The sequence below is a fragment of the Bubalus bubalis genome, chromosome 11 (assembly GCF_019923935.1).
Source record: "Bubalus bubalis isolate 160015118507 breed Murrah chromosome 11, NDDB_SH_1, whole genome shotgun sequence".
NCBI lineage: Eukaryota > Metazoa > Chordata > Mammalia > Artiodactyla > Bovidae > Bubalus > Bubalus bubalis.
Window position 1 is genome coordinate 89,457,988 of NC_059167.1, and position 13,824 is coordinate 89,471,811.

A 13,824-nucleotide genomic window follows, 5' to 3' on the forward strand; every position below is an offset into this window, starting at 1 on the left:
AGAGAAGGTACTAGGTTTTAGGAAATACATCGTGAGGTATTCAAGGGTAAGAGAGCACAGTGTCTCCAACATACTGTCAATATTTCATTACAAAAATGTGTGTGTGTGGTTATATAGATGAGGTGTGGACAGGAATAAGAGGAGGAGCAGAGGGGAGGAGGAGTAAGCCATAGAATCACAAAGCAGAGGCAGCAAAATGTAAATTTTGGTGAAACCTGGTTAAGGGTCCACAGAAGTTCTTGTACTGTTCTTTTACACTTCTCTGTAAATTTCAGAGTGCATCAGAATGAAAAGTTACCCAAAAATACAGCTTAAAAATTTTCAGAGATGAAAACTAAATTTATTACCAACATATGTTCAGAAAAGGCATTTCTAAGGGACTGTACTTCAGAAAAGAAATATAATAATCCCAGAAGGAAGGTCTGAAATGCAAGAAGAAATGGAGAGCAAAGAAATGATAAGCATATGGATGAATCCAAACAAACACTGGCTACAGAAAACAACGTGAATAAAAAAATTCTCAAGTTGTGGGAGAGGAAAGAAAAAAAGGCCAAATATGACTTAAAATCAAGAAGCCATTAAAGAGTGATCAACTACAAAAGATTTTAAAAGTTTCTACACAGCAAAACAAAACAAAAAAACCCTCTCTGAAGGAAAGTCACTTTGAATACTACTATAGTCCTTATTCTCCAGTATTTTTTTTTAAAGATTTTTTAATGTAGACCATTTTTAAAGTCCTTACTGAATTTGTTACAACATTGCTTCTGCTTTATGCTTTGTCTTTTTGGCCAGGAGGGATGTGGGGTCTTAGCTCCCCGACCAGGGATTGAACCCGCACCCGCGCTGCGTTGGAAGGCGAAGTCCTAACCTCTGGACCACCAGGGAAGACCGCTTATTCTCTAATATTACATATATGACCAGATCCTCCAGGACTCCCTGATAGCAAATACTTTTGGCTTTGGAGTTGAGGGAGACCAGGCAGACGGAAAGTCATATGGTAGGAGGGGGGAGGGTAGTGAAGCTGGCTAAGCAGACAGAGGCAGTAGGGATTCCAACAGGGGCACTTCTGGCATGCGGGTGGGATACTTCATCATTGGACAGGAGAGCCCCAGGCATTGCCTAACATTTACCATCCACGGCTCAGGCCAACAGCGCCCCTGAGTCATAGTGACAATCAAAAAGTACCCCACGTATTTCCAAATCCCTGCTGGGCACTGGACTGGAGGTTGAAGGTTCCTTTGTGTCCTATGTGTCACTCAGAAGGAATCTGGATTTTATCACGAGGCAAAAGGACCATGGAAGGCTTTTTAAACATGGAAGCAACACAATCAGGCTTTCATAAAACCGCTCTGGCAGGAGTGAGGAAAAAAGATTGGCAAGGAACCAGATTAGAAGTAAGGAAAACAATTACGAAGCAACAACATTAAACAGTAGGAGATGGAGAAAAGGCAGATCACGGTAGTCACCTTAGTCACACTTGAGTTACCCATGGGACAGTCAAGTATTTAGAACTATCCTTAGAGCATTAACTATATCCATCAAGCAGGTGGGGAAGGAGAAAGAGAGGGATCTGGGCTAAATACCTATGTTTTCCCAATGTTTATAACAATTTCTTGTTGTTTAGTTGCCAAATTGTGTTCGCCTCTTTTGCGACTCAATGGACCGTAGCCTGCCTGGTGAGTTTAAATCCTACCCTCCACCCCTATGGTAAGAAAAACTTACCTGGCTCTCCCAATTGGTAAAGCAAGCAGGCCAACATTTTCACCAGTAGAGAGATCAGAAATAGCAGTGTCTTCAGACTGTAGCTCTTCAATAGGACTTGGTTCTTCCTTTTCTAAAGGCTTTAAAAACATTTAATTATTTAACCAGGTAAGAGAACACTACGGTAAAGTCAACTCTTCACTATGCTAGAACAATGTACTGATTTCCAGACCCTGAAGTGCAAAATGATTGGGTTATGACAAGAATCATAGCTAGAAACCAGTGGGGTACTAATAAATCTCACCATTCATCAGAAGTATTTCCACTGTCCAATAAGAAGATATTGATCTACGTTGCTACTGATAAAGGAAGTATATGACACCATCAGAAAAGGAAGTGCTCTACCATGTACAAAATTATATACAAAACACCAAGGGAAACCCATGGGAGACTCCCTGATTTTGTCATTCCCCAAACTTGAAGGTTCATAGCCCTTTCTACTCATTTTCTAAGTCTCCAGGATTTGTTACAGCAGCTGACATTAATTACCTCATTATTACAGAAATATAGGGTATATGGTTCCAGACTATATTGATTTGCTATATTATAGTAATTCTATGCTATATTATACTATAATACTGGTACTAATACTATAATTCTAATATTGTTCCAATTTCACTATACTATAATATTAATTGCATACTATAACACTAGTACTGATACTATACTATACTAGTAACCCAGTTCAGTTGCTCAGTCATGTCCGACTCTTTGCGGCCCCGTGGACTGCAGCACGCCAGGCCTCCCTGCGGCCCCGTGGACTGCAGCACGCCAGGCCTCCCTGCGGCCCCGTGGACTGCAGCACGCCAGGCCTCCCTGCCCTGGTAGTAGTATATACTCAACTATACTATGCCAATACAGTTGTCTCTTGAACAACACAAGTTTGGACTAGGCAGGTGCATTTACATGTGGACTTTTTTAATGCAGTACTACACAGTCCGTGATTGGTTGAATCTGTGGATGTAGAGCCACAGATACAGAGGGCCGACTGTAAAGTTACACTAGGATTTTCAGCAACACAGATGGTGGGGCACCCCAAAACCTGTGTTGTTCAGGAGTCAATGGTATATTATATGAAGGAAGAAACCTATCTTTTAGAAAGATATTCAAATAGAATTCTTAAAATTAAAACAACAGCAACAACTTTGGTTAGTTTTCAGGAAGACATATCCTAAGGGTCTCCAGCAGCCAGCAGAGCCCTGCAGCTGTGCAAGCCAAGTCAGTGTCTCGGGCTCAGTATGACAGTCTCTAGGTCCATCCACGTTGTTGCAAAGCATTATTTCATTCTTTTTAATGCACAGCCCTTACTTCTTAAGTCTATTCCTCTTAGGACTCTCAGCTCTCATTTGTGTTTCTCATATCCACATGTTTAAGTAGTGAAATAGCTCAGTACTGACAATAATAACAAAAATTAAACGAAATAACATTTCCTGAGCATGTACTATGTACCAGCTACTGTTCCAAGCTTTCTTTTATTCTTCATAAAAACCCTGAGAAAGATCCTATTAATAACCCTATTTTATGGACTGAAAACTGAGCTAGTGACTGTCTGAATAGCTTATATAGAATAAGCAGCTGAGCGGCAAAACCCACATTTGAATCTAGGTAAAGTGAAAGTTGCTCAGTTGTGTCCAGCTCTTTGCAATCCCATGGACTATACAATACCTGGAATTCTATAGGCCAGAATACTGGAGTGGATAGCCTTTCCCTTCTCCAGGGGATCTACCTAAGCTAGGGATCGAACCCAGGTCTCCCACATTGCAGGCGAATTCTTTACTAGCTGAGCCACAGGGGAAGTCCAAGAATACTGGAGTGGGTAGCCTATCCCTTCTCCAGAAGATCTTCCTGACCCAAGAATGGAACTGGGGTCTCCTGTGTTACAGGTGGATTCTTTACCAACTGAGCCATCAAGGAAGCCCCTGAATCTAGGTAGTCTGATTTCAAAACTCAAGTTCTTGTCCACTAAGGTCTTCTAGCAGTGAATACTTAATAGTTATCTGACCTAGATGTATCCTCAACTTTGAATTTCTTCTGCCAGATTCTAGATTTTATTCCCTTCTAGGCCTGTGTTTCCAAATAGTTCCTAGAAGTATCCAAGAAATGTCATTTTCCCTTCCATTCTACTTTTCAGTATTATCCATCTAAAACTCATGCTGTAAGCTCTATTGACCTTTGCAGAAATGAAGGCCATTTTAATTGTTTCCCATTCAAAAATGCCAGGACCTCACTGAACTCCAGGTAAGTCCTCACAACTCCAAGCTGTTTTCTCACTAGTATCTCAACCAATTTCCACAAATTCCTCTGTTCCTCTACCTTTCCCTAGAAACTCATTTTCATCTTTCAGCTTTTGCTCTACACACATTTTTTCTCTCCTCATAATAAGTCTAAATTCAGCCACATAATTCACTTATAATTATTTTCCAAGCATCTGTCCACCATAGATAAGCATCACTAATACAAAACAAATAAAGTAGTCCCCTCCTCAGAAAGGAGTTTTCGTGTAGTTTGTAAAACAGAGTGCTCTCTGTTCATGCATCCCAATCCCTATCCAGACAGCATGCAGGTCCTAAAGCAAACAGAGGCATTCCTTCTAAAGGAATGTCCACTTTCCCCTGTTATATCCTGTTTCTATCTACTTCAAGAAACGATAGACCCAAAGAATGGGTCCTGGCCCCAAAGTAACTGTGTAAAATGACAGCATTATCAGCACTCAACCAAAACCACTGCTACTGCTCGGCCAGAACGGTTCCCCTATTTAAAACACAAAGGTGTAAGGACGTAATTATAAAATGATGAAAAAAATAAGAAGGTCCCTCTTGTTAGATTTAACAAGAGAAAATTAAAGTAGAAATTCATGAGTCAGAGTGACTTATGCTGTGTCTAACAGTAGCCACCCACCAGTCACATGTGGCTTTTGAACACCTGAAATGTGGCCAACCAAATTGAGACTTAAGTGTTAAATCCATATCAAATTTTGAAGATGCAGTGTGGAAAAAAAAGAGCTTAAAATCTCATTTTTATTTTTACATTAATTATTGGAATGATTAACATTAAAAAAAAATTATACACATAAATTCAGACCTGGCAATCCTATTCCTAGCTATTTACAGTAAAGAAAACTTGTGCTCACATAGGACTTTGTACAAAAATGATCTTATTACTTGTTTATTTAGCTCTCTGGATCAAGGATGGATCAGCAACTAAAAGAACCACTAAACACATACAACTTGCTGCTAAGTCACTTTAGTCGTGTCTGACTCTGTGCGACCCTATAGACGGCAGCCCACCAGGCCCCGCCGTCCCTGGGATTCTCCAGGCAAGAACACTGGGTTGCCATTTCCTCCTCCAATGCATGAAAGTGAAAAGTGAAAGTGAAGTCGCTCAGTTGCGTCCGACTCTTAGCGACCCCATGGACTGCAGCCTACCAGGCTCCTCTGTCCATGGGGTTTTCCAGGCAAGAGTACTGGAGTGGGGTGCCATTGCCTTCTCCCATACAACTTGAATGAGTCTCAAAGGCATTATTACACTGAAAGACGCCAGACTCAAAAGTTTATACACTTTCATATGATTCCATTCCTGACACTCTTAAAAAGATCACGCTACAATGAAGGAGAAGAAGGAATGATTGTAAAGGGATAGCACAAGGGAGTTTTCGGGGTGATGGAGCCGTTTTGTGTTCTAATTATGGTGATGACTACCAGACTGTATAAGTGTGTTAAAATTCACACAACTAAACAAAAGAAAAAGTAAATTTTGCAGTATGAAATTTAATTTCACCTTTTTGTTTTGAGGCTACTAGAAAGCTTTTAATTACATATGTGGTTCACATTATCTATTGGACAGCACTCTACTTATCACTAAAAGATGTCAGAATCCACACTAATACGCTGACATGAAAATGTGTACATTTGAGATTATCCCTCAGAAACCAAACCTGGCTGTTAAGAATTAGCCACAAAGCCCAAGCACTACTTACCACTTTTTCCACAATAAATATGGTTTCATTTTCATGTAGAATATTTTTCAAAGGGTTTGGTTGGCCTTTGCTGATCAACTGCACTTGAATATCAGCCTATTAAAAACAGATTAAGGCCCAGCAATGTTATAGATACACATATATATGTACAAATATTTAAACACATAAACACCAGTTCTATGCAAGTAACTGAAAAAGAGAATTTGAACAAGACTAATGTTTTAAAAATACAATTTCATTTCTTCTTTGCCCATGTTGTTTTTCATGTTGAGAAAATCTAGCTGGGGAATTCCCTAGAAGTCCAGTGGTTATGACTCCAAGCTTTCACTGCAGAGGGCATAGGTTCAATCCCAGGTTGGAGAACTAAGATCCTTGCAAGCCTAGAGTGGTCAAAACAACAACAAAATCTAGCTCTTATATTTTGTATCTGTATGCTTCAAGGCCCACCTAGAGAGCACCCTGCCTTGTAAGACCTTTTGATTAGGATCACACTGACATCCTCTTCCCCTAATCATCCTGGATTTACTGTTAGGAACCATAAAATTAGCTCTTTACTAAACATTATTTTTTCTGATTGTTCCATGAAATTTAGAACTTTTTCACTTTATAGGTACTGTGTATTTCTTCATTCCAATTACAATAAACATTTATTGTAGAAAAGTTTGAAAACAGATAGCTAACAGATAAAACTCATCTATATTCGACTAACCAGAGTTGTTGTTCAGTCCCTGAGTTGTGCCCAACTCTTTGCCACCCCACAAACTGCAGCACACCAGGCTCCTCTGTCCTCCATGACCTCCCAGAGTTTGCTCAAATTCATGTCTACTAGGTCGATGATGCTATCCAACCATCTCATCCTCTGCTGCCCCCTTCTCCTTTTGCCTTCAATCTTTCCCAGCGAGTCAGCTCTTCACATCAGGTGGCCAAAGTACTGGAACTTTAGCTTCAGCAATAGTCTTTCCAATGAATATTCAGGATTGAAGTCCTTTTTCTTGAGGTTTGATCTCCTCGCAGCCCAAGAGTCTTCTTCAGCACAGTTAGGAAGCATCAATTTTTTGGCGCTCAAGTCTTCTTTATGGTCCAACTCTCATGTCCATACATGACTACTGGAAAATTCGTAAGTTTGACTATGTGGATCTTTGTCAGCAAAGTGACGTGTCTGCTTTTTAATACACTGTCTAGGTTTGTCATAGCTTTCCTTCCAAGAAGCAAGCATCTTTTAATTTCATGGCTACAGTCACAGTCCTTGGTGATTTTGTAACCCCAAAAAATAAAATCTGTCACTGCTTCCACTTTTCCCCCTTCTACTTAACATGAAGTGATGGGACCGGATGACATCATCTCAGACTTTTTATTTTTTGGCTGTGCCAGGTCTTAGTTGTGGCATGCAGGATCTTTGATCTTTAGTTATGGCATGTGGGACCTAGTTCCCTGACCAGGGATTGAACCCAGGTCCCATGCATTGGGAGCAGGGAGTTTTTGCCACTGACGACCAGGGAAGTCCCTTAGATTTTTGAATGTTGAGCTTCAAGCCAGCTTTTCCACTCTCCTCTTCACTGTCATCAAGAGGTTCTTCAGTTCCTCTGTTTTCAGGCATTAGAATGGTATCATCTGCACATCTGAGGTTGCTGATATTTCTCTCAGCAATCTTGATCCCAGCTTGTGATTTCATCCAGCCTGTCATCTCGCATGATGTACTCTGCATAGAAGTTAAACAAGCACGGTGACAGTATACAGTCTAAATGTACCCCTTTCCCAATTCTGAACCAGTCAGTTGTTCCATGTCTTGTTCTGACTATGGCTTCTTGACCCACATAGCCCGAGTAGTCACTACTATTATTAGTCTTATTGGTGTATATTTTGCCTAATCTTTTCCCAGACATATAAATAAACCTACTTAAATAGAAATATATTATTTTGATAATGCAATAGATTTTTGCTTACTAAATAAATAGAATATTCTAACAGTTTTATATCATGAACTTCTTTCCATGCCATTAAACTTTTTTAGGCTGTCTAGTACCATGGAGCTACCATCACATAATTAATTCTGTATTATTCAACATTTGTGCATTTTCAAATTATATGCTATAATAAACAATTGATAAGGAATATTCTTTAATTACTACCTCCTCGGCACCCCACAACATGTGGAGCTCCTCCAACCAGGGATGAACCCATGCCCCCTGCAGTGGAAGCTCAGAGTCTTAACCACTGGACCAACAGGGAACTTCCCCTTTAATTAATTTCTTAAGATGAGTATCTAAAATCACATTGATACTGTCAAATTGCCTTTCAAATGTCATATTCACATATTCACATTCTCATTTTACGTCAACACACTATTTACATTCTTTTTACCATTTCACCTAGCAAAAAATAGTATCTTGTTATTTTATAAATTTCATTTATTTGATCACTAATGATGGTGAACAGCTGCTAATATGCTTATTATTGACAATTATCTCATTACTCGAACCTATTTAATTTCTTAGTTTGGAAATCGAAGCATTTAGACACCAAGTACAGAGAGCAAAGGATGCTTTGTTACTCTGATCTACTGAACTCTTTTGGTTTAATAATTTTTGGCTGCACTAGGTCTTCGGTGCTGCGCGTGGGCTTCTCACTGCAGTGGCTTCTCCCAGTGCAGAGCACAAGCTCTAGGAGGCTCGGGCTCAGCAGTTGTGGCCCGCAGGTCTAACTGCTCCAGGGCATGTATGATCTTCCCAGGTCAGGAATCAAACCTGTGACCCCTACACTGGCAGGTGGATTTTCAACCACTGAACTACCTACCAGGGGAGCCTCATATCTACTTCGTTCTTGATCAAATACTGTTGTGGATTGAAATGTTGTTGTTCAGTCACTAAGTTATGTCCGATGGACTCTTTGCAACCCCATGGACTGCAGCACGCCAGGCTTCCCTGTCCTTCACTATCTCCTGGAGTTTGTTCAAACTCATGTCCATTGAGTCAGTGATGCCATCCAACCTTCTCCTCCTGCCCTCAGTCTTTTCCAGCATCAGGGTTTTTTTCCAGTGAGACGGCTCTTCGCATTATGTGGCCAAAGTACTGGACTTTCAGCTTCAACATCAATCCTTCCAATGAATATTTAGGACTGATTTCCTTTAGGATTAACGGGTTTGATCTTCTTGCAATCCAAGGGACTCTCAACAGTCTTCTCCAACACTTATTTTTATCCTCTACCTATTCATCTATTATGATTATCTTTATTCCTTATTGGTTTTAAGAGCTTTTCATATATTTCATATACATGGATATTAACCCTATCATTTATGACACTGATGTCATAAATGATATCCTCAGCTAGTCTTTTAGACATAATTTATTTTAGTTTGTTAACTGTTTTAGAGGATTAAGTTCTATGGGAAGTTTTACCTATGGAACACTGGCATGTTAGATGCTTAATAAATTCACGAATGTTTATAGCAGCTTTATTCAAAACTATTAAAAACTAGAAACAATCCAGTCTGAATGGTGAATGGATAACCAAACTGCATTCATACAATGGACTATTACTCAACAATAAAAAGGGATGAACTACTGATACACACAACAACACAGTCAAATCACAAATGCATTATACTCAGGACTCCAGCAGCTAAAAGTCTGCACTTCTAATGCAAGGGGTGAAGGTTCAGCTCCTGGTTGCGGAACTAAGATCCCACATGCCGTGTGGCATGGCCATTGAAAAAAAAAAACAAACCAGAAAAAAAATGCATTATACGTATTAAGAAAAGCCAGACAGAAAAGGTATAAACCATATGGCTTTATTTATATGATATTCGGAAAAGGCCACACAAAAAAACAGATGTAAAACAGGTCAGTAGTTGCCAGGGAACAGGGGAAAGGGTTGAATATAAAGGAACATGAGATTTTTTGGAGATCATAGGAATGTTCTTGATTACGGAGGTGGTAATACAACTAAATACATTTGTAAAAATTCATAGAACTGTACTCTAAAAGGGTGAAATTTAATGTATGTAAATTAACTTTGAAAAACTCAACTTTTAAAAACAATTTTAGGATGACTGACTTGTTTAAAAACCAAATAAATTGTTCATACCTCATAGATAAATGGGTCTTTACAGATTCCTTTTTTATTTTCATCAAATTCCCTAAAATGCAGAAACACATGTGAAAAATAAAGCTACAGTATTTTGTCATTTAAACTCTGGAGTTATTGAGAGAAATTAAAAATTCAGAATACTCATGACAGCACTAAGGCACAGTTGGGAAAAGAGAAGCAGAAAAATAGCATTAGGTTAATAAGGAAAGAAAAAAAAGAGATGTGGTAAAGATTAATAGACAGCTGCCCCTTGGGTTTTCCCTGGTGGTCCAGCAGTTAAAACTATGTCCTTCCAATGCAGGGGGCACAGGTTTGATCCCTGGCTGGAGAACTAAGATCCCACATGTCCTTAAGTACAGCCAGAGAAAAAAGATAGAGTTGTACCCCAAACTGGGTACAACTGCTTCTCAGAGGCAGCAGGAAATTAGATCACCCACCTCTATTCGTATAACTTTTAAAACACAGTACCAATTACTATTAAAATGTAATTTACTACATGACTTTTGGGAAGCAAAAATAACTGAAATCAGTGGGTAATTATGGAGAAGTTATTTAAGGGTCCCAGGCCTTGAGTTTCTATTGCTATCCTCCCTGTTTTCATGAGTTGACACCAAAAAATTAGTAAACTGGATAACGCTAAAACATTTAAAAAATGGAAGCACAAAATGTTAAGATACATCGTAATTATCATTTTATTGAACAAAGTTGATCCTAGGGCTTCCCTGGTGGCTCAGTGGTAAAGAATCCACCTGCAAATGCAGGGGACGTGGATTCAATCTCTGATCTGGGAAGATCACACATGCCTTGGGACAACTAAGCCCATGCACTACAGCCATTGAGCCTGGGCTCTAGAGCCCAGGAACTGACACTACTGAAGCGCACGCGCCCTAGAGCCTGTGCTCTGCAGCAAGAGAAGTCAGCACAGCGAGAAGCCTTCACACGCAACCAGAGAAGCCCTGCTCACCGTATCTAGAGAAAAACCCCAGCAGCAACGAAGACCCAGCACAGCCAAAAATAAATAAGTAAAATTATATATATTAAAAAAGTTGATCCCAAAGCATGTAAACTATAAAGATACTAAAAATGCACATCAGCTTGATCTACATTCTAAGAGAAAAGAATCTTTAGAGTCCTATAGGAAGCCAACAGAATAGTTTCAGGATGCCATTATTTGATTCACTCTGTAACTCACCAAAATAAAAATGAGGCCTGTGACTGATTCACTGTGGCCATTTTGGACAAGGCTGTGACTTTTTTCCCTATATTTATTTATTTGGCTGTATCAGGTCTTAGTTGCAGCACACAGGATCTTTGTTGAGTCACATGAGATTTTTCACTGGGTCATGTGGGCTCTCTAGTTGTGACTCTCTGGGTCTGGAGTGCGTGGGCTCAGTAGGTGTGCAGCTCGAGAGACATGTGGGATCATAGTTCCCCCATCAGGGATTGAATCTATGTCCCTGCATTGCAAGGTGGATTCTTAACCACTGGACCAGCATGGTAAGTCCCTGAGAAAAGTTTATCTCTATGCATGCGTAACTCAAGGATCATTCAACCATCATTCAATAATCATTTCACCAGTATGTGTTTTATGGGCAGGCACTCTGTGAACAAAAAAGTGTTGCCTGTCTTTCTGATACACCAATACTGCCTGCCATCAGCCACTGCAGCTACTTTGGTGCACCCTGAGGAGAATTCAGGACTAGACAGTTAACATACACACCAAAGGAGTCATTTCAATGAGCCCAGACTCCTGCACCTTCCCCAAAGTGGAAAAGCACTATAATCATTAACTTGAGATGTCTGTTCTTGGGATTAGTAGTCAACTTTTGATGTTCAACTACATTTTTGTTTGTTATTTCCCCCAGCAAAACTCCTATATATTCTGGCTCCTCCCTTACCTTTTAGGAACAGTTCTTTAGAGCTATCTGAAGCTGATTGCCAGGCTATACTACTCAGTAAGGCCCCTGAGTAACAGTAAATCTAGGCTGTGCATTTTTTAAGTCAACAATTCTTACTAAATGTCTAAGATATAAAACAAATGCATACTTCCTGGCTCACAGTCTTGACTGCAGCCAACAACTGCAATACAGGGTGATGAGCCTCAAAGAGGGGACGCAGGATGCTGTGGTGGCGCACAGGAAGGGACTTTGCTAGAGGGCTTAGTCTGTATCCTGAAAGCTAAGAGGAGCTCACTACAAGATTTTATATGAGAAAATCTCCCTGACCTCCTGATGTGGAGAGATAAACTTGGAGGCCAGAAAATAACTGAATAACTTGTAGTACTTAAAACAGTGATGATGGTAAACAAAGCAGTCAGGATGGAGAGAAAACAAAGGTAGCTGGGACTGACTAGATGGGATGGAGGTGGCGGAAAACAGAACCAAATGACAGTCTTGGACTTGGAACTCTTAACTCAGAGACAGAATTCAGGAAACTATCACACTGCAGGGAATAGATGGATTCAGTTTCGCAGATAATGAGTTTGAGGTCTCATTTGGAAATTTCCAGTAGGCAGGGGGCTACACAAGTAATATGAGAGATTGAAGAGAAGACACACAGACAATTGATGCTTCAAAGTGGAGAGAAATACCAACACTTATGAAAGAATTATGAAAGAGTCTAAATAAAATTTATCAACAAGGGACTGGTTAAATAAACATAAAATAGCCAAACAATGAAATATTATAGAGCCATTAAAAACAGATTGACAGGCTGTCATACTGAAAGCTATCCAACATATTGTTGCTGCTGCTGCTACTAAGTCGCTTCAGTCGTGTCCGACTCTGTGCGACCCCCATAGACAGCAGCCCACCAGGCTCCCCCGTCCCTGGGATTCTCCAGGCAAGAACACTGGCGTGGGTTGCCATTTCCTTCTCCAATGCATGAAAGTGAAAAGTGAAAGTGAAGTCGCTCAGTCGCGTCCGACTCTTAGTGACCTCATGGACTACAGCCTACCAGGCTCCTCTGTCCATGGGATTCTCCAGGCAAAAGTACTGGAATGGGTTGCCATTGCCTTAAAAGAAAAAGCTAGTGAGGGACTGCCCTGGTGATCCAGTGGCTAAAACTCCCAGATCCCACTGCAGGGGGTGCCTGGTTTCAAACCGGTCAGGGAACTAGATCCCACAAGCCGCAGCTAAAGATCCCACACGTGGCAATGAAGATCTCAGGAGCTGCAACTAAGATTTGGCGCAGCCAAATAAACAAATATAAATAAATGCTAAAAAAGAAGCTAGTGATCTTTCTACAATGTTGAAAAAACTGACAAGCATTACCACTTTTATAAGCAGGATAAAAAGCAATGAAGACAAATATTGAAAAAGTATGATATTTAGAAAAAGGGGTTAGATTACAGCAGTTGGTTATCAAAGTGTGGTGTCAGGCCAGTAGCATCTGCTTCACCTGAAATTGATTAGAAAGGAAAACTCTTTAGCCCTACCCAGAACCTGCTGTTGTTCAGTCCCTCAGTCTTGTCTCTTTGTGACACCATGGACTAAAGCACACAGGCTTCCCTGTCCTTCACATCTCCCAGAGTTTGCTCAGATTCATGTCCATTGAGTCGGAGATGCTATCTAACCATCTCATCACACTCCACCCAGGCCCACTAAATAAAAAATTCTGGAAGTGGGCCCGGCAATCTGTTTTGGCAACTTGCCAGGTGATTCTGATTCACGCTCAAGTTTGAGAACTACTGGATTAGATTTTTGTGTCGGATACAGAACTGGATGGAATCCACTTTATTACTAGTACTTCACTATATGAGGATTCCCTGTTGGCTCAGATGGTAGAGTCTGCCTGCAACTCGGGAGAGCCGGGTTGGATCCCTGGGTCGGGAAGATGCCCTAGAGTAGGAAATGACAACCCATTCCAATATTCTTGCCTAGAAAATTGCATGGATGGGGGAGCCTGGTGGGCTACAGTCCATAGAAGTCGCAAAGACTCGGACACGACTGAGCGACTTCACTTTCACTATACGAATAAAACGAAGTCCTAGGGCACTGTAA

At 40.5% G+C, this 13,824-nt stretch overlaps 1 protein-coding gene across 4 annotated transcripts in view; it reads right to left on the reverse strand.

The window, feature by feature from the left end:
- ZWILCH (zwilch kinetochore protein) overlaps nt 1–13,824 on the reverse strand; it is a 42,723-nt gene that overhangs the window by 28,062 nt on the left and 837 nt on the right. For 2 of the 4 annotated variants that reach the window (XM_006050222.4, XM_025296278.3), the window contains exons 2-4: nt 9,821–9,872; nt 5,738–5,833; nt 1,723–1,841 (exon numbers count right to left, since the gene is read on the reverse strand). In XM_006050222.4, the coding sequence (XP_006050284.2) occupies nt 1,723–1,841; nt 5,738–5,833; nt 9,821–9,872 (267 nt within the window). The remainder of the gene's footprint in view (nt 1–1,722; nt 1,842–5,737; nt 5,834–9,820; nt 9,873–13,824) is intronic. The other 2 variants (XM_006050225.4, XM_006050223.4) reach the window with 1 other exon arrangement.